Source organism: Nicotiana attenuata, chromosome 7 (genome assembly GCF_001879085.1).
Source record: "Nicotiana attenuata strain UT chromosome 7, NIATTr2, whole genome shotgun sequence".
Lineage (NCBI taxonomy): Eukaryota > Viridiplantae > Streptophyta > Magnoliopsida > Solanales > Solanaceae > Nicotiana > Nicotiana attenuata.
In genome coordinates, this window is record NC_031995.1 from 66,378,320 (window position 1) to 66,401,533 (window position 23,214).

General features: G+C 39.0%; 2 protein-coding genes across 3 annotated transcripts; both read left to right on the forward strand.

Moving 5' to 3' along the window:
- On the forward strand, positions 1,763 to 7,213 carry LOC109230116 (RNA-directed DNA polymerase homolog). The gene is made up of 2 exons (XM_019395644.1): positions 1,763 to 2,184; positions 7,168 to 7,213. The coding sequence occupies exons 1-2, from the start codon at positions 1,763 to 1,765 to the stop codon at positions 7,211 to 7,213; spliced, it is 468 nt and encodes a 155-aa protein (XP_019251189.1).
- Positions 10,403 to 20,183, forward strand: LOC109229243 (probable beta-1,4-xylosyltransferase IRX9H). Of its 2 annotated transcripts, none has more exons than XM_019394619.1 (4): positions 10,403 to 12,026; positions 12,423 to 12,672; positions 12,880 to 13,086; positions 19,734 to 20,183. In XM_019394619.1, the coding sequence occupies exons 1-3, from the start codon at positions 11,125 to 11,127 to the stop codon at positions 13,054 to 13,056; spliced, it is 1,329 nt and encodes a 442-aa protein (XP_019250164.1). In that variant the 5' UTR covers positions 10,403 to 11,124; the 3' UTR covers positions 13,057 to 13,086; positions 19,734 to 20,183. The 2 variants fall into 2 exon arrangements, with proteins under 2 accessions (XP_019250164.1, XP_019250163.1); XM_019394618.1 differs by having other exon boundaries at positions 19,739 to 20,183.

Consider the following 23,214-nt stretch of genomic DNA (forward strand, 5'->3'; position numbering starts at 1 on the left):
AGGATAAATAATTGAATCACCAAAAATGATAATTTGGCTATAATTATTAGTTTTGTACTGTTAAAATAGGGCAATATAAAAATCTTTAAAAATTAGGAAAAATACTAAAACATTTGGACACACTTGAAATTATTTTGCATATAAAAATATACAAGGAAAAATTGGGTATCAACAGGGATCCATGACTGTCACCCAGTACGAGACCAGATTTATTAATTTGGCTCGCCATGCTCTTATCATACTTCCCACTGAGAGGGAGAGAGTGAGACGGTTCATTGATGAACTTATTCAGCCGATTCGTCTTCAGATGGCTAGAGAGGCTGGGAGTGAGATATCTTTCCAGGAGGCGGCCGATGTGGCCCGGAGAGTTGAGATGGTTCTATCACATGGGGGTGGTTATAGTGCAGACAAGAGACCCCGTCAGTCAGGCAGATTCAGTGGTGCCTCGTCTGGAGGCAGGGATTCGTATGGTAGAGGCCATCCTCCTAGGCCCTTTCAGTCAGCACTTCAGGTTTCTCACGGTGCTTCAGGTGGCCATGGTTCTCACATACAGTATTCTGATCAACAGCCCTACAGTGCACCACCAGCTCCTATCAGTGCACCACCAGCTCCTATCAGTGCACCACCGCTCCAGAGTATTCGGGGTGGTCATTCAGGTCGCCAGGGTCAGTCTCAGTTTCCTCAGCCGCAGCCCTCAGGAGGATGTTATGACTGTGATGAGTATGGTCATATTAGGAGGGCTTGTCCGAGATTGGTGGGTACTCAGTCGCAGCAGCAGGGTTCCCGCGCTATGGTTCAGCCACCAGGTGTCCCACAGCCCGCCCAGCCAGCTAGAGGTGGGGGTAGAGGTGCTAGAGGTGGAGCTAGAGGTCCTAGAGGTGGAGCTCAGGCCGCCAGAGGTAGAGGCCAGCCAGCGGCAAATCGTCCTAGAGATGTGGTTCAGGGTGGTGGGGCCCAGCCTCGATGTTATGCTCTTCCAACCAGGCCCGAGGCTGAGGCTTCCGATGCAGTTATTACAGGTACCGTTCTGGTTTGTGATAGAGATGCTTCAGTGTTATTTGACCTAGGGTCTATATACTCGTATGTGTCATCTTATTTTTCACCGTACCTGGTCATGCCTATTGATCCCTTGAGTGTTCCTGTTTATGTGTCTACACCGGTGGGTGATTCTATTGTGGTAGATCGAGTCCATAGTTCTTGTATTGTGGTGATTGGAGGTCTTGAGACTCATGTAGATTTGTTGCTTCTGGACATGGTTGATTTCGATGCTATATTGGGGATGGACTGGTTGTCACCTTACCACGCTATCTTGGATTGTCATGCTAAGACTGTGACCTTAGCCTTGCCGGGTCTACCCCATTTAGAGTGGCGAGGGACTCCTGGTCATTCTACCCGTAGTGTTATCTCTTATGTGAAGGATCGACGTATGGTCGAGAAGGGGTGTTTGGCCTATTTTGCATATGTTCGCGATTCTAGTGCTGAGGTCCCTTCTAATGATTCCGTGCCCGTTGTTAGAGAGTTTCCTGAGGTATTTCCTTCAGACCTACCGGGTATGCCACCCGACAGGGATATTGACTTTTGCGTTGATTTGGCTCCGGGCACTCAGCCCATTTCTATCCTGCCGTATCGTATGGCCCCGCCTGAGTTGAAAGAGTTAAAGGAGCAGTTGCAAGACTTGCTTGAGAAGGGTTTCATTAGACCCAGTGTTTCGCCTTGGGGTGCGCCGGTGTTGTTTGTTAAAAAGAAGGATGGGTCAATGAGAATGTGTATTGATTACCGGCAATTGAACAAGGTTACAATCAAGAATAAGTATCCGCTGCCGAGGATTGATGATTTGTTCGATCAGCTTCAGGGTGCCAGGGTATTTTCAAAGATTGACTTGAGATCTGGCTACCATCAGTTGAGGATTAGGGTATCCGATGTCCCTAAGACAGCTTTCCGCACTCGATACGGGCATTATGAGTTCTTGGTTATGTCATTCGGGTTGACAAATGCCCCAGCAGCCTTCATGGATTTGATGAACCGAGTGTTCAGGCCTTATTTGGATTCGTCCGTGATAGTCTTCATTGATGATATTTTGATAGATTCTCGCAGCCGGGAGGAGCATGAGCAGCACCTTAGAGTGGTTCTTCAGACTCTGAGAGATAGCCAGTTATATTCTAAGTTCTCAAAGTGCGAGTTCTGGTTGAGTTCAGTTGCATTTCTGGGTCATATTGTATCAGCAGAGGGTATTCAGGTTGATCTGAAAAAGATTGAGGCAGTCAAGAACTGGCCTAGACCAGCATCAGCTACAGAGATTCGGAGTTTCACGGGATTGGCAGGCTACTATCGTCGATTCGTGGAGGGGTTTTCATCTATTGCAGCCCCGATGACCAGGTTGACCCAGAAGGGTGCCCAGTTCAGATGGTCGGATGAGTGCGAGGCGAGCTTCCAGAAGCTCAAGACAGCTCTGACTACGACACCGGTATTGGTTTTACCCACAGGTTCAGGGCCTTATACAGTTTATTGTGATGCTTCTCATATTGGACTTGGTGCAGTATTGATGCAGGATGGCAAGGTCATTGCCTATGCTTCGCGGCAGTTGAAGATTCATTATAAGAACTATCCGGTTCATGATTTGGAGTTGGCAGCCATTGTCCACGCATTGAAGATTTGGAGGCATTATCTGTATGGCGTGGCATGTGAGGTGTTCACGGATCACAAGAGTCTTCAGTATTTTTTCAAGCAAAAGGAGTTGAATTTGAGGCAGAGGAGGTGGTTGGAGTTGTTGAGGACTATGATATCACCATCTTATATCATCCGGGAAAGGCTAACGTGGTGGCTGATGCTTTGAGTAGGAAGTCAGCCAGCATGGGCAGTCTTGCTTATATTCCGGTCGATGAGAAGCCGCTTGCTTTGGATGTTCAGGCCTTGGCCAATCAGTTCGTGAGGCTGGATGTTTCTAAGCCCAGTCGCGTGTTAGCTTGCACAGTCGCTCGTTCTTCATTATTGGAGCGTATCCGTGATCGGCAGTATGATGATCCCCATTTGTGTGTCCTTAGAGACACGGTGCAACGCGGAGATGCCAAGCAGGTTACCTTAGATGATGATGGAGTTTTGAGATTGCAGGGTCAAGTTTGTGTGCCTAATGTGGATGGACTCCGAGAGTTGATTTTAGAGGAGGCCCATAGTTCCCGGTACTCTATTCATCCGGGCGCCGCGAAGATGTATCAGGATTTGCGGCAGCATTACTTGTGGCAGAAAATGAAGAAGGATATCGTTGCGTATGTGGCTCGGTGTTTGAATTGTCAGCAGGTTAAGTACGAGCATCAGAGGCCCGGTGGTTCATTTTAGAGGATTGAGCTTCCCGAGTGGAAGTGGAAGCGGATCACTATGGATTTCGTTGTTGGACTCCCGCAGACTCGGAAGAAGTTCGACGCAGTATGGGTCATTGTTGATAGGCTAACCAAGTCAGCGCACTTCATTCCTGTGGCAGTCTCCTATTCTTCTGAGAGGTTAGCTGAGATCTATATCCGGGAGATTGTTCGCCTTCATGGTGTGCCCGTGTCTATCATATCAGACCGAGGTACGCAGTTTACCTCGCGTTTCTAGAGAGCAGTTCAGCGAGAGTTGGGCACACGGGTTGAGTTGAGCACACCATTTCATCCCCAGACGGACGGGCAATCCGAGCGGACTATTCAGATTTTGGAGGATATGCTCCGAGCTTGTGTCATTGACTTTGGAGGCTCGTGGGATCAGCTTTTGCCCTTAGCAGAGTTTGCCAACAACAATAGCTACCAGTCGAGTAGCCAGATGGCTCCTTACGAGGCCTTGTATGGTAGGCGGTGTCGCTCTCCGGTTGGATGGTTTGAGCCGGGAGAGGCTCGGTTGTTGGGTACGGATCTGGTTCAGGATGGCTTAGACAAGGTTAGGATCATTCAGGATACGCTTCGTACAGCTCAGTCCAGGCAAAAGAGTTATGCCGACCGCAAGGTTCGAGATCTGGCTTTCATGGTCGATGAGCGGGTATTGCTTCGAGTGTCTCCTATGAAGGGCGTGATGAGATTTGGGAAGAAGGGCAAGCTTAGCCCTAGGTTCATTGGTCCGTTTGAGATTTTTAATCGAGTGGGAGAGGTGGCTTATAGACTTGCATTACCGCCGAGCTTATCAGCCGTGCATCCAGTGTTTCATGTGTCCATGCTTCGGAAGTATCACGGTGATCCATCCCACGTGTTAGATTTCAGAACTGTCCAGTTGGACAAGGACTTGTCATATGAGAAGGAGCCGGTAGCCATTCTAGACCGGCAGGTTCGTCAGTTGAGGTCGAAGAGTTTTCTTTCTGTTCGTGTTCAGTGGAGAGGTCAGCCTCCTGAGGCCTCAACCTGGGAGTCCGAGTCCGATATGTGGAGCCGTTATCCCCATCTTTTCCCCGACTCAGGTACTTCCTTCTTCTGTCCGTTCAAGGACGAACGGTTGTTTTAAAGGTGGAGAATGTGATGACCCTTTGGGAAAGGGTCATCACTTGCTTTTAAATTAAATTCTATGTTCCAAGGCCTTAAAAACCTCTTTTACCTTCACCTCGATTTGCATGCACAGTCCGGGCGTGTAGCCGGAAAGCTGTTATGTGAAAAATCTGTGAAATATTAAAATTTTGACTTAAAATGCATTTAAGTTGACTTCGGTCAACATTTTTGGTAAATGGACCCGGACCCGTGATTTGACGGTCCTGGAGGGTCCGTAGGAAAATATGGGACTTGGGCGTATGCCCGAAATCAAATTCCGAGGTCCCAAGCCCGAGAAATAAATTTTTAAAGAAAATTGTTTTCTAAAATTGTTTGAAGGATTTTGAAATGAAACTTGATTAGAACATGTTGGTATCGGGCCCGTATTTTGGTTCCTGCTCCCGGTACAGGTCTTATATATGATTTAAGATGATTCTGTGAAATTTGGTGAGAAACGGATGTTATTTGACGTGATTCGGACTTTAAATGGAAAATTTGATGTTTTATGAAGTTTGAGAAAAATTCTTTGATTTTGAGGTTTAATTCGTTGTTATTGAGGTTATTTTGGCGATTTGATCGCACAGATAAGTTCGTATGATGTCATTTAGTTAGTGTGTATATTTGGTTAGGAGCCCCGAGGACTCGGGTGTGTTTCGGAAGGTTTTTGAACTTTAGAAATGTTGTAGATTTTGCTGTTCAGTGCACAGGGAATTTGTTCTTCGCGTTCGCTTGGTCCCACTCGCGAACGCGTAAGGCAAAAATCCCAAGTGTCAGTTTTCTTCTTCGCGAACGCGAAGCTTGAGACGCGAACACGAGGCTGAGGGGGGAGTACCCTTCGCGAATGCGTCCAGGTACTCGCGAACACGTAAGGCAATGGGCCTGGGGAGGGAGTTCTCATTTATTCTAGGCGAATGCGGCCATTGGCCCGCGAACGCGAGGGCTCGAGGGGTTAAAGCTCCGCGAACGCGAGCCCAATGTCGCGAACGCGAAGGTCTTCAGGCCTGACTCATCGCGAACGCGATGAGCCTGTCGCGAACGCGAAGGGTAATTTCGCCCAGTTATTTTTAAGTCTCAAAAACAGAACACTTACGGGATTTTCATAAACTTTCAAAAACCTCTTCTTCTCCAAAGCTCTTAGGCGATTTTTGAAGCATTTCCTCACCATAATCTCTTGGGTAAGTAATCTTTAACTTATTTTCTTTCATTTTTTTCAACACCCACTAGATTTCTAGGCATAAAACATGTGATTAAGGGTAGAAAATTAGGAATTTGGGTAGAGTTAGGGCTTTTTATATATTTATGATTTAGACCTCGTTTTGGGGTCGAATTTTGGAACAAATTATATACTTGGGCTCGTGGGTAAATGGGTGACCGGATTTTGGTCCGAACCTCGTGTTTCGACCAAGCGGGTCCGGGGTCAATTTTTGGATTTTTGGGAAGAATGATTAAAAAGCTATAATTAAGCATTGGAATTGGATTGTTTAGAATTTATTGATGTTATTAAGTCAATTATGTATAGATACGATTGTGTTGGAGCCAAATTCGAAAGGAAAGGCGGTATTTGAGGATTGAGTTGGCCGTGAAAGTTCGAGGTAAGTGTTCGGTCTAACCTTAGCTTGAGGGATTAGGAGTTGAGTCCTATTTGCTATTTGCTTCTTGTTGAGTACGACGTATTGGTATGGTGACGAGTATCTATACGTTGGAGTCTAGCATGACACTTGAGTCTTAAATTGAAATTTGTTGCGTTCTTAAGTGATACTTCGGATGCTTTAATTGATGATTCTCGATATTGAGCAAGGATTAATTTTGTTCTCGTGGAAATTACTTATGATTTGAACATTGGTGTTAGCTGAGATGAATAAAAGTTGAGTTAAGATTGGTTATAGCTGATTTCTCCCTTGCCGGGACGTATTTACTTTTATTGTTGATCCCTTGCCGGGATAGTGTAGTTTATTGTTGGTCCCTTGCCGGGATACTTGGTATGGTTGTTGCTAAAGGCATATATATGTAAATATGGATCGGGTTGCACGCCGCAACAATATTATAAATATGGATCGTGTTGCACGCCGCAACAATATTATAAATATGGATCGGATTGCACGCCGCAATAATATTATAAATATGAATCGGGTTGCACGCCGCAACAATATTAAATATGGATCGCGTTGCACACCGCAACAATACTAAATATGGATCGGGTTGCACGCCGTAACAATGTTATATTGGATCGGGTTGCGCGCCGCAATAGTATTATTATTGTTTTGATGTAGATTCTGAGTTGTTCTCTCATATCTCTTTTATTTCCTGCTGGATTTGACATTATTCCCCGTAGTATGTACCCCCTCCCATTTAAATTGTTTACTCCTGCTATCTTTCGTTGTATATTATATAACTGCACAGGTTTATCTGGAGTCTGGTCCTAGCCTCGTCACTTCCTCGCCGGGGTTAGGCCAGACACTTACCAGCACATGGGGTCGGTTGTGCTGATGCTACACTATGCACTATGTGCAGATACCGGAGCAGCATTTAGGCAGTAGAACTTGGGGAGCCAGCCTTCAGTCCAGAGATCCCGAGGTAGTCCTGCAGGCGTCCGCAGGCCCGACGTCTCTTCTATCTACTTATATGTTCTGTTTTCATTTGTACCCGAGACAGACTGTATTTCTTTTCTTCTGACATCTGTATGTAGTATTTATAGACAATACGTGAATGTTGTGACACCGGCTTTTGGGTAGAGGCTTATATTGGCATTTCTGTACTGATTTTGGTATTTAATTTGACTAAGTCTTCCGCTTGATTTCTTCTTCCGCAATTATTTTAATGTTGGACACCTGTTTATTTTAAGTTGTTAAAAAGGGTTAAAATGAACGAGTTAAGATTTCTGCATTTCGTGGCTTGCCTAGCTACTACGAGTAAGCGCCATCACGACCCCCGAGGGTGGGAAATCCGGGTCGTGACAAGTTGTCATTTGTTTAAATGAATACCAAAAGAAAGAAAATGATTAATAACAACTCACTTAGAATATATTTTATCTTCTAATATTTTATCCTTATAGTTTAATGCTTGTTTTAACAATTAATACTATACTATAACCGATTATATGATGAATTCCGTAAAGAATGACCTTGATTTTTTTACAAATTAGTTAAATCAAATAATGTTTTGGTTAATTAATTTAAGGATTTAATTATTTATTCTTAATGTTAAAGAGAATAATTCATTTTGTCTATTCAAATATTAATATTATCTCATATCAATTTTCAAATATTTAAATGTAATTATAATTTTATCAAATAAGAATTTCATGTTCAGAGTAATAAAAAAATCACTATGATATATCACTCTTGAATTTTTACATTAGTTCAACCATTAGTATTGTTGAGTCTTACAAAACATCTCTTTCTTTTGTATTCTTAAAACTAAAATATTTTTTAGTTAAGCTAGATATTTCAATTCTAAAAAATTAGAATTGATGGACTTTTGAGATTACTATGTCTATGATCGTTAGGTATTTGTTCTTTCTCCCAAGCATGATCTAATAACAAAAAATTTAGTTGATCAAAATTTTAAATATAAAAAAATAATTAAATAACTATGTTGTTATTTAAATAAAATACTCGTAAACCTTGAAAAACGACGGTTAAAACCGGGGGGAAAGAGGAAAGTAAGGACTCCAAAACCAAGAAAAGAAAAATTAGGACAACTAAACCTAAACTTTTATAACACACACACAAAAAAAGATACTCGTAAACCTTTTAATAAAAAAATATTTGTGAAGTGCTTGGACTTCAGTATCCTAAACCCGATAGAGTTTATATGAAGGACTCCAATTAATTATAACATCATTATCAAAGTCCTAAGTATTAGGGAAATAGTTAAGAGATTATTTCTAAATATTAGGGAAATAACTAAATGGCTATAATATAGATTAGGAGCGTGTACTAGGCGCACCTCTAAGAATGCAATGAGGGAGTTTCAATATGAAAGGTAATATAGTTTAGGGGGATTTTGGGATACCGAATAGTTTAAGTAGGAAACTGATAAAAACATAATAGTTTAGGGGGATTAACTCTCCAAACAATAGAATGTTTAAACCGTTGGAAATTAAACTTCAATTCTAAAATGTTCGTTCAGAAATTATGATCAGATTTATCATATACTGAGAGTTACATATTAAGATTAATATTAAACTATCAGATACATGCTTCATACTCATAGTCAAAGAGAAAGGACAAAGCGTAAAAAACTAACAAACATACCCAAAATATTCACCTCGAACATGTAGGTATATGGGTGCACATTTACCTGTAAAGTGTTTACACAGATATGATAGACCATTACAAATTATAATTGTATCTCAATGTAGCTTTCGAGAAAAAAAAAATTAAAATATGCAATTAAAAGAAGTTCTTGCCAGAGGAAAAAAGAAACCAACTTAGCATTTTGATCAAACAAATATAGAACTAAATTGGATCGTCTTGTACCTTACATAAGTATAATTCATATTATGTCAAGTGAAATAAGTATAAGGAACCATATGTGGATGCACTTCTTCATATAAAATTCATGGACAACTACAGAGATAAACTCTTAAAATTTAAACGCATCTTTTGATGTAGTTAAAGGGAAAGAGGAAATATTTGTGAGAATCCTTATCATGTTATATTATATTTGTCGGTTCTTCACTTTCAGTTCGTTGAAATGAATTTCTTATGTAAAATAACAATGGAGCTTCGTTTGAAATACTATACAAAATGATCATCGTATATGCTTTGAGCTATAATATTGAGACCCTTTAATTAGGATAAACAATGAGAATTATTACTAGGGAAAAAGGTGCAGGGTAGAGTTCGTAGTAGAACTTTATTTAATTACCGCAGTTGAGATACTTTTGTGCATTTTGAAGCAACATTAACTAAAGACACGGAAGAACTCCCTAACATATATAATTGATTATGAATTCTTGATGTTGTATCAATAGATGCACGAATGAAAAGAATTAAATGCCAGACATTATTGTTTCCTAGCTATAATTATTGTTTGCTAGCTATATTGCATGCACCTCTTACGGATGTAAAATGCTTCTACCAATATATTTCCCAATAATCATTATACTATAATTGGATAAGAAGAAAACCATCAAACATGAATATTTTCTTATTATAACATGTGCAATTATCACCCCCTAAATTTAGGCACCCACCCCACAGGAGATTAATTTGGAAATAGACTGAAAAATTAGCTAAATACTCTCCTGCCCATGGTATAGTTGAAGACATAAATACACGTTTATTTTGTGATAATGTCGTTAACATAATTCGGAAAAGCACATGAGATGTTTAATATAGTGCAAAATTAATTTATTTGTATTAGTTCATCACGTGCCAGTCGTAGAAGGAACCAAATTATTTACTCTCAAAGATTCTTATTACAATGTATAACTTTGGCATGACAATTATACTAAAACAAATGCTGAAAGTTATTAAATCACTGCAAAACTAAATAAATATTCACCAAAATTAAACGTTAATTTTGCCCAGGAAAATCCATAAAGTAGGGAAATAAAGTGAATAACATGAGTAATCTATATAAAAACACAAAAGGTGGAGTCATTTTCCCTTTTAGTATTCTTATTCTTTAGTAGGAACAGTATTTTATTTAACAAAAAAGGGAAGTAGTAAAATATATTGGGCTCATATTGTCACTTTATTAATTTAATTAACCAATATTCTTAAGCATTACTAGAAGATTATTAAAGCAATAAATTGTTAATTTGTCTTACAAAAATATTAGTATAATCAAAATTTTAATTTTGAAACAATAATACCGGTCATGTAATGATTCGAAAATTGTGAGATGTTTCAACATAAAAAATCTAAGTAATGTAATTGAAAAGGAAAAAGAAAAGAAAAGATAAAAGAGTGCTTGTAAATGCCATTGCTCGTAAAATTTGGCAGTCACTCTTTCGCTCAAGATTCAAAACATTGAACACTTTCTATTTTTTTTTTCACTCTCAAAAAGAGGTTGTTTCTTCTTCTTCTTGTTCTTTGTGCTCCTATTGAGTTGAATACCCAAAAAAGATCGATGACCCTTTTCTTATTGGAAGAAAATAGAGTAACCCTTTTCATTTGAGCTCAAGATTTGCTCATCCCAAGTTCAAATCTGGCGTTTTCTTGAGGTCAGAATTGACTTTTCATTTATGGGTATTGGCCTTTTGTTGACTTCATTCAAGATTTGGTTGGTGGTATTGTGCTCTTTTGTTACAATGTTTTGAATCTTAATAGACATGGCGTTTCATTGTTTGAGTATAGATCAATACTTGGAAAAGTTTTGAATGTTGAGCAATTGACAGTTTATTGTGATTTGACTCTATAAGAGTCAAACAGCTGGTTGAGCTTGTGCTGAATTTGTCATTATTGAGGATATTTTCAGTGTACTTGATGTACTAAGATGGAGTTATTATCTATTCTGGTCTTATAAGCTTTCCCTCATTTTAAGCTATTATAGTTTCAGAAATTTTCATTACATTGATAGAGTTGGATAAGGCCTAAGGTATTAGTTTCGTGTGTCAAATTCAGTGGACATCATATTGGTTACTTCTGGCAAGAGTCTCTTTGAAACAATTTAAGGTTGTCTGATTACTATTATGGCTTCAATTAGAAGAACATTGTCCCCAGTGCCTCGTCCTGGTAGTAATATGAATGGAGAAGCATGTCTTGTTGCCTCTCCTTTGTCCAAGTCATCATCATGTACTCATAGCTATACACCAACTGGTACATTGCTGTCTTCTCTTGGTTCATTGGATTATGCGTTGTACAAGGTTCAAGCATTTGTACTTGGTCTTTTGTCGCGAAGATCTTCTAGGCCCTTGGAGAGGTCAAAGTTGAAGGGGCTCATTTGGAGGAGAGCTCTTTTACAATTCTTTTTCTGCTTTGTGCTTGGAGTATTTATTGGTCTTACTCCATTTGTTTCACTAAATTTGTCTACAAATTTTATATCTAAAAATCAAGCTTTCTCCTTTGAGGTCGAAGAAAATGCTCGCTCATATGATGTATCTAGAAATGTGACCTCAACCACTGAGGACTTGCCTATCGTGGATAATTCCACGTCAGAGCCTAACTTAGTACATGTTGAACTGAAAAAAGAAACTGCCAACAATGCCTCCTTTAACCAATCACTTGACCAAGAGTTGATGGTGTCTCGTAAACTTTTGATTATTGTGACACCTACAGAAACTCGGCCATTTCAAGCTTACTATCTGAATCGTCTAGCCTATGCATTAAAGTTGGTTCCTTCTCCTCTATTGTGGATAGTTGTGGAGATGAGCTCTCAGTCTGTTGAAACTGCTGATATATTGAGAAGAACTGGAGTTACGTACAGGCATCTTGTGTGCAGCAAGAATTTAACTGATGTGAAAGAGAAAAATGTGCAGCTAAGGAATGCTGCTCTCTCTCACATTGAAACACACCATCTCGATGGTATTGTCTATTTTGCTGATGAGTTCAACATATACTCTGCTGATATCTTCGAGCAGATGAGACAGATCAGGTACTCTATTAATTAAATTTTCTTACTTTCTGCATGTTAGCGACCTTGTTTTACTTTGCGACATAAAGCCAAGTGAAATCAAGTTTCCAGTAGGATATAACCTTAGGGAACATTACTTATGCTCAATTTAGTTGATAATTGCATGTTCTCATTCCGCTAATTTCGTGTAAGCTGTTATTATTTTGTTTAAAGTTGTTTAAGGAAATTCGTGTTTAAAACCTTAACAGGTCAACTGTCATATTGTATCTTGATCACTCTGATCTTGGGTGCCTCTCACTATATCTTTTCTCATTATAAGCAATTGGTTTAAATGCGATGAATAATGCCCTTCTAGGTAATCTTCTGAGTCTGTAATCCTATTTATCAACTTTTTTGATAAAAAACTGTTGTATGCAGCCGATTCGGGACATGGATTGTGGCAAGACTAGCTGAAAATAATAGGAACATTATCTTGCAGGGTCCAATCTGTAACGCCTCTCAGGTTATAGGTTGGCACACTGAAGGTAGAACAAAAAGATTTCAGAGATTCTATGCAGAAATATCGGGATTCGCGTTCAATAGTACGATACTTTGGGATCCTAAGAGGTGGCACCGACCATCACTAGAATCTATAAGGCAGTCTGATACAGCCAGAGCTGGTTCCCAAGTGAGTTTTGCATTCCTCGATCTTTGATGATTGTTAATAAAAAAGATATTCTGTTAGTGGATACTTCTTCAAGAGCATGGCAAGTGAAAATGTATTTGAAGTTGGAGCACTGCACCCAATCACCCTTGGGAGAAAGGGGAAGCGATATTACAGCTTTATCTGTATTACCGTACGTGAATATGTCAATCCTAATGATTTTATTTGCAGGTGAGCACATTTATCGAACAAGTGGTAGAAGACGAAAGCCAAATGGAATGCTTACCAATGCACTGTTCAAGAATCATGGTTTGGCAATTCCACACAGAAATATTGTACCCATATCCTCATGAGTGGCTGGTGAAGAATTACTCAAGCACCATTACTTCAGTTGGATTAAAATTTTGACATACGGAGAGATTCTTGAGCATTAACAAGGTGCGTGAATTATGTCTACATTTTCCCCATGAAGCTCCTTACCAGCTCTTTTAGTGTTTTCTTTTATTTCCAGCTTTTATGAATATTTTTGGACGTTTTCCAGCTTTAAGTTTTGTCATTTATCTATTGTAACTTGTAACTTCTATCTTATGAGGTGTCTCCTTGTCATGCTAGAAGAAATAACCCCCCTTCTTCCATTTCCCCTCTGCCGCTGTCAGTTTTCAATTTGCTGCTATTTTTTCAGCGATTTTCATATATTAGTGACGACATCATCATCATCATCATTATTAAGTACTTTGGGAAATCACATGCTGAGGAATCTCCAACTCAAGTCACAATTTCCAATTATGAGAACTAAAGTTATTGATCTCTATACCAGTCTACTAATATCAGTCCACATTCTCCGTGATTCTGAGTTTTCTTTTTCTTTCATGCCATATGATGTACACAGCAAGAGTTTTAGCAACTTAGAGTAGCTTATATCAAACCCTTGCTTATTTGCTACCTAACTACCCTATGAAGCAGCTTAGATCCAAACTGTTGCTTCTTTGCTACCAAATTACCCTAAGATCTTCCACCCACCAAGAGTAGGGATGGCGATGAGGGAGGGCAGGGATTTTTTTTTGGCGGGTGGGGGGGTGGGGGTGGGGGATGGTAGAGGGAGGGGAGGATGAGGACCAACGGCGGGGCCAGTAATTTCACTAAGAGGTGTCAAAGTACAAAGAAGTACATAAACGAAAGACTAAGGAGATTCAATATATAGTCTATACACGTAAAAAGATAAATTTGGCCTAGCTACACAATGTAACTTTTCGACGAAGGTGGCTCGCCACTAGACGAGGTAGTTGCATTTGGGTCTCTCGGTGGTGATGTGTCACATGATATTTCGTTTTTTGGAAGATAAGAAGGGAACTAAAAGTAAATGCAAATCAAAAACTTTATTCGGATTTTGAGAAACGAATCAAAAACTCAGATTTGGATCTTGACCGTTTCGTGAGTAACGTTAGACAACAGTTAGTCACGAGCACTAATCACTAAGAATACTAAGAAGAAACCAAAGATATCAAAGAAGAAGTTATCTTACTACCTTGAAGTATGAACTAGTTAGGTTGAAATATAAATCCCACCGCAAGAAGCATCAAAGGTTCAAAAGAACTCTCAAGTAATAATATTCATCAAAAGTGAAGTTACAATCAAAAAGAAAACACCCCTTTATATAGGAACATATATGGGGGTTGTTGTAAACCCTATGGTATTACCTAGGTGCAGTTGCCTTCAAGACTTATTCAATTCTATGTTGACCCCGCCTTTAAGGCTTGTTGAATAGCAATGTGTCGCAACCCTCTAGTGTAGAAACTAAGTTAAAACACTAGTTTGGGCTGCTTGAGTTGCTTCATTTTTAGGTTGACTCGGGCCACAACCCACCTCCTCTAGGACTTCAATTTGGCTATCAAATAGTTGTAAGACTTGGCCAAAAGATCTTCCTTGGGCTTAAGCTCTTCTTCCACCATAATATACCTTTTAACTACTAATTGAAGCCCAATAAGCTTGTTTTGTGTTACATAATGAATGTAGACATACGCTTATGTAATGTACATAGCTGGCAGAATTATAGGATTCACAACTGTTTTATAGAATTTTCTTTTTGATTCTTTCCCTAGTTAGGGCTCTATGTACTTGTATATATACTTCTGGAATAATATATGAGAGAGATTGCGCTATTGCCTCTATACTTAACATGGTATCAGAGCCAAGCTTGTAGCTTGGTCGGAATTTGTTGGCTGCCTCGTCGGAATTTGTTTGCTACCTCGTCGTCTCTTCAAAGTTGCAAAGTAACTATCGCAGCTTACATAGAGAGAATCGCCTCTTCCGATCTGTAAAAACCCAAAATCCGGTGGCCAGATTCTAAGTGCACGCGCCGACCCTATTTTCTTGCTGAAGATATTGTCAAATGTTCTGTCTCGTGAGTTTGGTGGCGTTGTGTGGTTTATAAGCACTTGGTATTATTTTATGTGGTGGTGAAGAGTTCCTTTGATTTATTCTTTTGGTTAGTTTGGTCAATTGCTACTGGATTTTCATCTCCATAGTTGATCGATTTACGGTTACCAATTTGGCTGGGAAACCTTTCAATTTTGTTTACTTTGATTCTGATATTGATTTTCTCTAACAAATTAAGTTGCTTTCAACTTGGCCTCTCTCTAGTTGGCTCTGTTGTGTGCCTGTTAAGGAGTTGATTTTGCGGTAGAAGTTTGTTGATTTCTTTGATCGTGAGTTGTGTCCGTTGAAAAAAAAATGGCTATGAACAGTAAGCAAGGAGGAAATGAAAACTAGCCATATCGATCTAGGTAAGTGGTGACAACGAAAAGGCTTTTAAGCCTGAGGGCGGTGAGCGAGGTAGGATAAAATGGTAATTGAAATAATGCTATAGCTCCTAGTCAAATAATCTTGGTTTTGAACAAGTTCCTTATATTCCTTCAATATTAGAAATCAATTAAGGAATCTTTTTCGGTAACTACTTTTGCTAGGTCAAATAAAACATGTCTTATTACCTCTTCAAATAAATGGGTGATTGATTCAGGTGCCATAAATCACATGACAAGTAATCCAAATATTTTTTCTACATTTCGCACACAAATAACCCTCTCCGGTTACTGTAGCTTATGGATCAAGTTGTAGTTGTGTTGGATTTGAGACTGTTAAACCAACTTCCTGTATTACTCTGTCATTTGTTTTGGGTCTACCAAACTTGGTCTTTAATTTTTTTTTTTTGTTAGTAAAATCACTAGAGAGCTTAATTGTTGTGTTTCGTTCTTTCTCGATCATTGTTTGTTTCTAGATCTTACTACAATGCAGGTTATTGATAAAGGATATATATTTGGTGATCTCTGCATTCTCGATGAATGGGAGCCACGGTCCGTTGCATGCTCCAGTGTTGTGTCACTTTTTGAAGCACATTGTCGACTGGAACATCCCTCTCTACCTTTATTAAAGAAGCACTGTCCTCATTTCAGAATATTTTGTCGTTGGTGTCGATTTGCAAAATACCACCGCATCTCGTTAGGTCCAAGGATTAATCAATGAGCTGAGTCAGTTTTTGAGTTAGTCCATTCTGACCTTTGGGGACCATGTCCGGTTGTTTCTAAAACTGGGCATAAGTACTTTGTCACTTTTGTCGATGATTTTTCTCGAATGACTTGGATTCACTTTATGAAGAGTCGCTCTGAAGTGTTATACTCACTTTTCTGCCTTTTGCGCTGAAGTCAGAACTCAATTCAATGCTTCGATGCGTATTCTAAGGAGTGATAACGCTAAAGAATACACGTTAGAGTTATTTCAGTCCTAGATGAGACAACATGGTATACTACATCAGTCTTCATGTGTTGATACACCCTCTCAAAATGGATTCGATGTGAGGAAGAATAAGCATCTACTTGAGACAGCTCAAGTACATTTGTTCCAAATGAAGGTTCTTAAACAGTTCTGGGCCGATGCGGTCTCTAAGGCTTGTTTTCTAATTAATCGCATACCATCTATTGTGTCGGTGGTAATGTCCCTTATAGTATTTTTTTTTCGAACAAGTTATTATTTTCGGTGGAACCTAAGGTGTTTGGAAGCACATGTTATGTTCGAGATGTTCGACCATCTATTACCAAGTTGGATCCAAGGTATTGGAGTGTGTTTTCCTGGGCTATTCTCGCCTTCAAAAAGGGTATCAGTGTTATTCTACTGAACTGGCAAATATTTGGTGTCAACTGATATGATATTTTCAGAGACTACACCATTCTTCTATGCACCTCCCATTTCTACAAGCCAAGGGGAGGAAGATAAGTGGCTAGTATATCAGGTTACCCGTACTTTGACAGAACAATCAGATGATATTCCTCCATCTCCTAGTTCTTCTATTAAGTACCAATCGACTATTGTGCCTTTAACACCTGCTCCAACTGTGTTAGCAAGAGTCCAGTACATTTAAGTTTATTTGCGGAGGCGAAAGACAAATGATACATGTCCCACACTACTTCCTTCGTCATCTGATCCTCCAAAAAACCTTGACCTTCCTATTGCTCTTCGCAAAGATACATATACTTGTAAATCACCATATTCTATTGCTAACTTTGTTTCTTATGACCATTATCGTCTACGTCTAGATTATGATTGCTTCTCTAGACTCCATCTTGGTACGCAAAATAGTGAAGGAGGCTTTGGATCATCCCGGATGGTCTGATGCAATGCTTGAGGAAATACATGCCTTGGGGGATAATCACACGTGGGATTTGGTGGATTTACCAAAGGGAAAGAAACCGGTGTGATGCAAGTGGGTCTTTATAGTTAAAGTTAATCCAGACGGTTCTGTGGTAAGACTTAGGCCAGATTTGTGGCTAAAGGGTATGCTCAAACTTATGGCGTGGATTATTTCGATGCCTTCTCTCTGGTTGCCAAACTCACTTCTGTCCGCTTATTTATTCTCTCGCTGCGTCCAAGAATTGGCCTTACATCAGTTAGATATCAAGATTGCGTTCCTTCATGGTGATCTTCAGGAGGATGTGTATATGGAGCAATCACTCGCTTTTGTTACATCTTGAAACTCCTGTCTCCAATAGAGTTAAGATTTCATGGACACTATCACTTCCCTTCCCCAAAGACCAAAAAATGTACATTGGAATGTGTTCCAAAAGTTTTTGAATCGCTTCTTCAATTTCTGTCCATTCCAGCTATGTACTTGCCTCCTTTAGTATTGCCGGATATGCCCATTGCTCCACAAAAACATTTAAGAATAGGGTTTTGGCAGAGAACTCAGTGTAGTCTTCACATAGAAAAAGTCTACTGCACACTTTAAATCCTCATCTTTTGATAAATTTTCCTCCATCAAGCATGCTTCATGTACAACCAACCAGCCGAAACAAGCTGCTCTAGGGAAGCTTTTGTTCTCCAGATTGCTTTCCAGGGCCAATTCTATTGTGCATCAGCTGGAAACTTCAGCAATTGGTACCATAGACAGTGAATTGCCATTCTTATCTCCTTTCCAGACGAGAGAATCTGGTTTATCTGGCTGAGTTTGAATGCCTTCTAGTATGAATAGTGATTGTGCTAAGTTTTCTATTTCACAGTCAAAAGGTTCCTCCTAAACCCTCCTTATCAAAAAAAATAAAGGTTCCTCCTAAGCCCTAAATGCAATCCTTCACTATTCCAGCATTCGGCAATAGTGCCAAAATTTCAGGGAAGGCCTCTCTCAAGGGATTTGATCAAACCATGGGTCAATCCACGTTCTGGTTTTTGTCCATCACCTACTACAATCTGTGTTAATTTTTGAAATTCACTCCAGCGGCTGTTAATTCTCTTCGAGAGAGATACACCATATGCCCGAGCTGTTTGTTTAGTGCACCATGGCCCATCCAAACCATACTTTTGTGATGATAACTTTCTTCCACATTGCATCCTGAGGTCTCTAATTCCCAGACCTCCCCACTTTTAAGGGTGTGTAACCCAGCTCCGCCTTACCAAGTGTATTCCAGTTGTTTCACTTCCTGTTGAGGTGTTGAATGTAATGACATGGAATCCCATCCACTAAACTATTTATTAGGGTGATTCTATTCCCCAAAGAAAGATACTGCCTTTCCCATGAAGCAAGACTGTTTTTCACGTTTTCCACCACATTCTGTCACAGATCAGCATGTCTATGTGACCATGTAGATAGAAGGAAAATTTCCAGTTCACATCGCTATATAGCTTCTAATGACTTCATGTTGTTCCCATTTCTAACAGAAAAGAGATTACTCTTTCCCAAATTGACATGTAACCGAGAAACAACTTTCAAAATTAACCCCTTTCAAGTATCTTGGTTGTGATTCCTCTGCACCACAGAGTACCAGGATATCGCCTGCGTATAGGTGGAATACCCAATCATGTTCTGTGTTTCACAGCCAATGAAAAATTGATCAATTTCCTTTTTACTGCCTGCTAATCATTTTACTGAGGACTTGCATAAGTAACAGAAAGAGGTAAGGAGACAAGGCGTCCCTAGCAAATGACTCCTTTTACCCTTCGCTTATCCCTGTATCCAAATCCCTCCCCAGACCCCACAGTGTGGGATAATACTGGGTATGTTGTTGTTGTTGTTTTCCTTGTATCCAAACATTTGTTGGGCACTATGCGCATCCAAAATTTGCCTCCCTCTACAAATGCATTTTGAGATCCAGTGATCAGTTTCCTAGTCGCCGCGTGCAATGTTTTTGTATATGCTACCCAAATGACTGAAAGATTGAATGTCTTTTAACTCTAAAAGTGTTTGGAGCTCACACTAAAACTGCTATTCTTAGAACAAAAATATTGTATGAACTCTTCGTGGAGAAAAACTAATATCATACAAAGAGAAATATGCTTCTTAAGACCGCAACTGTTCATATACACAAGAAATAGAAAGCCTTCTGGATTGTGCACCATCAAAGTTTGTACAATGATCTTTGGTAACATCAAGGCAGAAGGTATTGGGAGAGTGACCTCATCTTGAATAGTGCCGTAGAGGATAAATATATAAGCGATCAGGAGAACAATAGCATCTAAATTCATTGCTGCATTTATTTGACTCTGAAATTTGGAAAAAGACTTCTCTTGACTTTTCATGATGGCGTTATTCCATTTGTTTCTAGTGCAGGGAAATTTAGTGAACAATTATGAGCATCTACTGCCAATATTTATCGGACCAACCACCGGAATGCTATCAGTTTCGAGCTTGTAATGTTTAACTACATGCTACAGCATCTAGAGAGACGAAGGAAACCAGTTCTCTCTGCCCCTTCCTCCCTCCCCCGACCCTCTTCCCTTTTCCTGTTCTGCTGCTATACCAGTAGAGATATTAATTTGTACAGTTGCATAGCAAGTCATGGTATAGTCTTCTGGCTACCAAGCGCAGAAGCAGAAAATATTGTGGCCATGTTGGAAATTATTTACAACTGATAGGTAAGTTTCAAGTTCCCAGCCAATTTTATCAACCGATGTTTTTGTAATGCAAGTTGATGCTGCAAAGGAGTTTTGTTCTTGAACTGGCTGCATTTCAGTAAGACTTGTGCATATTTTAAAGTGCTACTTCTCCACTCCAATATGTTTGATAATCTTTTCATTCTGGAATTGTTTGACATTATCTCATTTTTATACAATTCTTTCACAGGTACCAAATTTCAAATGCACTGTTCTTCAACTTTTAATCTTTGATCTGATTTTTCTTGTTTGACGCCATTTCATTTTTATACAATTTTTTCACAGCTTTCAAGATTTCAAATTTTGATCTTTGATCTGATTGGTCTCTATAAAGCTAATTTTTAAACCATTTTAAAATCTTCTTCTAGTAATAATTAATATATGAATCAACAAAACTTTGTGCTTAGTCAATTTTTTTCTCTCTATAAGACGGAATGCAGGGAGTATTTAGCTTTTCGATTCTTCTTCTGTGTAGCGTAATGCATTTATCAAGTGGATTGTGTTTCAGACATTTGCTGTATCTAATGGTGAAAACAAATCCAACTGCAGCCCAGGACTAAATGTGAGCGAATTTCTTTTTATTTTTTTTAACAATCTTAGTATATGTAATCAGAGAGAATAACTTGCTGTACTTTTATTTTTACACTTATACAAGATTCTATCAAAGGAAACCAATCAAACAAAATAAAAGAAAATATCTTACGGGTTAGCTCCTATAATTGAGTCACCTATCTATGGAAAATAATTTATTTATAGCTTACTAATTATTCCGTAACACTTCCGCTCAACCCGGAACATAGTATTGATTATGCCCAGCTTATTACAAAGGTAATCAACTTGAGCTTCATGCAACACCTTTGTGAACAAATCAGCTAGTTGCTCTCATGTCTTCTCGTAGGCATTGGAAATTAATTTTTTCTAAATCTTCTCACAAATAAAATGACATCAAGAAGCAATATATTTAGTTCTACATGATACATCGGATTTGAGGCAATATGAAGAGCAACTTTATTATCACATCAGAGTATTGTTGGTGTATGATGCTTCAACCCAATTTCAGTTAAAAAGTGATATATCCATATAATCTCACATGTAGACTGTGACATAGTTCTGTACTTGGATTCTGCACTAAATCGAGATACAACACTTTGCTTCTTACTTCTCCATGATACCAGGTTTTAACCAATAAAGACACAATATCCTGCAGTAGAACTTCAATCAATTTTAGATCCAGCCCAATTAACATCTGCAAAACACTCAACACGAGTATGCCCGCGATTGCTATACAATATGCCAAGTCCAGGAGCTCCTTTAAGTAACATAGAATCTGTTCCAAAGCTGCCCAATGTTTGATCGTAGACATGGATTGGCTAATAGCATTAACCGCAAAAGCAATATCTGGACTAGTAAAAGTAAAGCAGTTTAACTTTTCAACTAACTTTTTGTATCTCTCTAGATCATCAAAAGGACCGTTACTATCTTTCATAAGATGAACATTTGGAATCATTGGAGTCCTACATGATTTGGCTGCCAACTTTCCAGTTTCTGTAAGTACATCAAGAATATACTTTCTTTGAGACAGAATAATTTCCTTCTTGCTTCTATTTACTTTTACTCCCAAAAAGTATTTCAACTGGCCTAGTCCTTCGTATGAAACTTAGTGTGCAATAAAGACTTGAGGGAAGAGACCCCTATATAATCACTTCATGTTAGGACAATGTCATCAACATATACAATAAGGAGGATAATGCCATGCCGGTAGAAAATTGAATGACCACATTTACTCATTTTCAGCCCAAACTTCTGAACTACCTCACTAAACTTGTCAAAATAAGCTCGGGGACTCTGCTTTAAGAATACAATGACTTCTTCAAATGACAGACTTTACCATACTCCCTCCGAGCAACAAAACTAGGTGATTACTTCATATACACTTCCTCTTGAAGATTATCATAAAGGAACGCATTCTTGATATCCAACTGATTTAAAAGTCAATTTTTAGAAGCTGCTAGAGAGATGGACAAGAAAACAGAAATAAGCTTGGCAACTGGGGAGAATATGTTTGAATAATTCTTCCCATAAGAGCATACCCTTTATCCATAAGTCTAGCCTTAAGTCTTGTCACGGATCATCTGGATTAACTTTAACTATAAAGATCCACTTACTTCCCACTGGTTTCTTTTCCTTCTTTAAATCCACTAAATCACACATGTGATTTTTCTCTAAGACGTATAGTTCCTCAAGTATTGCATTAGACCATTCAAAATGATTCAAAGCCTTTTTTACTATTTTGGGTATAGAGATATAGACGTAGAGGATAAGCGGTCATATGATACAAAACTAACAATGGAATATGTGAGATTTGCAAGTACGTGTACCTTTGCGAAGAACAATAGAGAGGTCAAGGTTTTGGAAAGGATCAGGTGGCGAAGGATTTGAGGACGAAGAAAGTGGTGCCCAACATGTATCGTTGGTCTCTTTTCTCCTCAAGTAAACTTGAACAATCATCGATCTTTCTAGCGTAAATAGAGCAGTTTCGAAGGACACAATAGTCAATTGGTGCTTAATAGAAGAACTAGGAGATGAAGGAACGACATCATTTGATTGTTCTGTTAAAGCATGTGTAACCTGATAGACTAACCACTCATCATCCTGCCCCTGACTCGTAAAAATGGAAGGTGCACAGAAGAATAGTGTAGTCTCTAAAAATACCACATAAATTTACACCAAATATTTGTCAAGTTCAGTAAAATAATATTGATACCCATTCTAAAGACGAGAATAGCCCAAAAAATACATATCAACGCCTTGGGATCCAACTTAGTAACAGATGGTCGAACATCTCGAACACAATATGTGCTTCCAAACACCTTATGTTCCACCAAAATAATGACTTGTTTGAAAAAAGAACACTATAAGGCACATCACTAACGAAATAATAAATGGCATGCGATTAATAGTTAAGAAAATAATTCGTTGAGATCGCATCAACCCAAAACTATTTAGGAACATTCATTTGGGACAATAGTACACAAGTTGTCTCAAGTAAATGACTATTCTTCCTCTCAGCAACTCCATTATGGGATCAACACATGAAGATTGATGGAGAATTTCACATCGTCTCATGTAAGACTGAAACAATTTTGACATGTA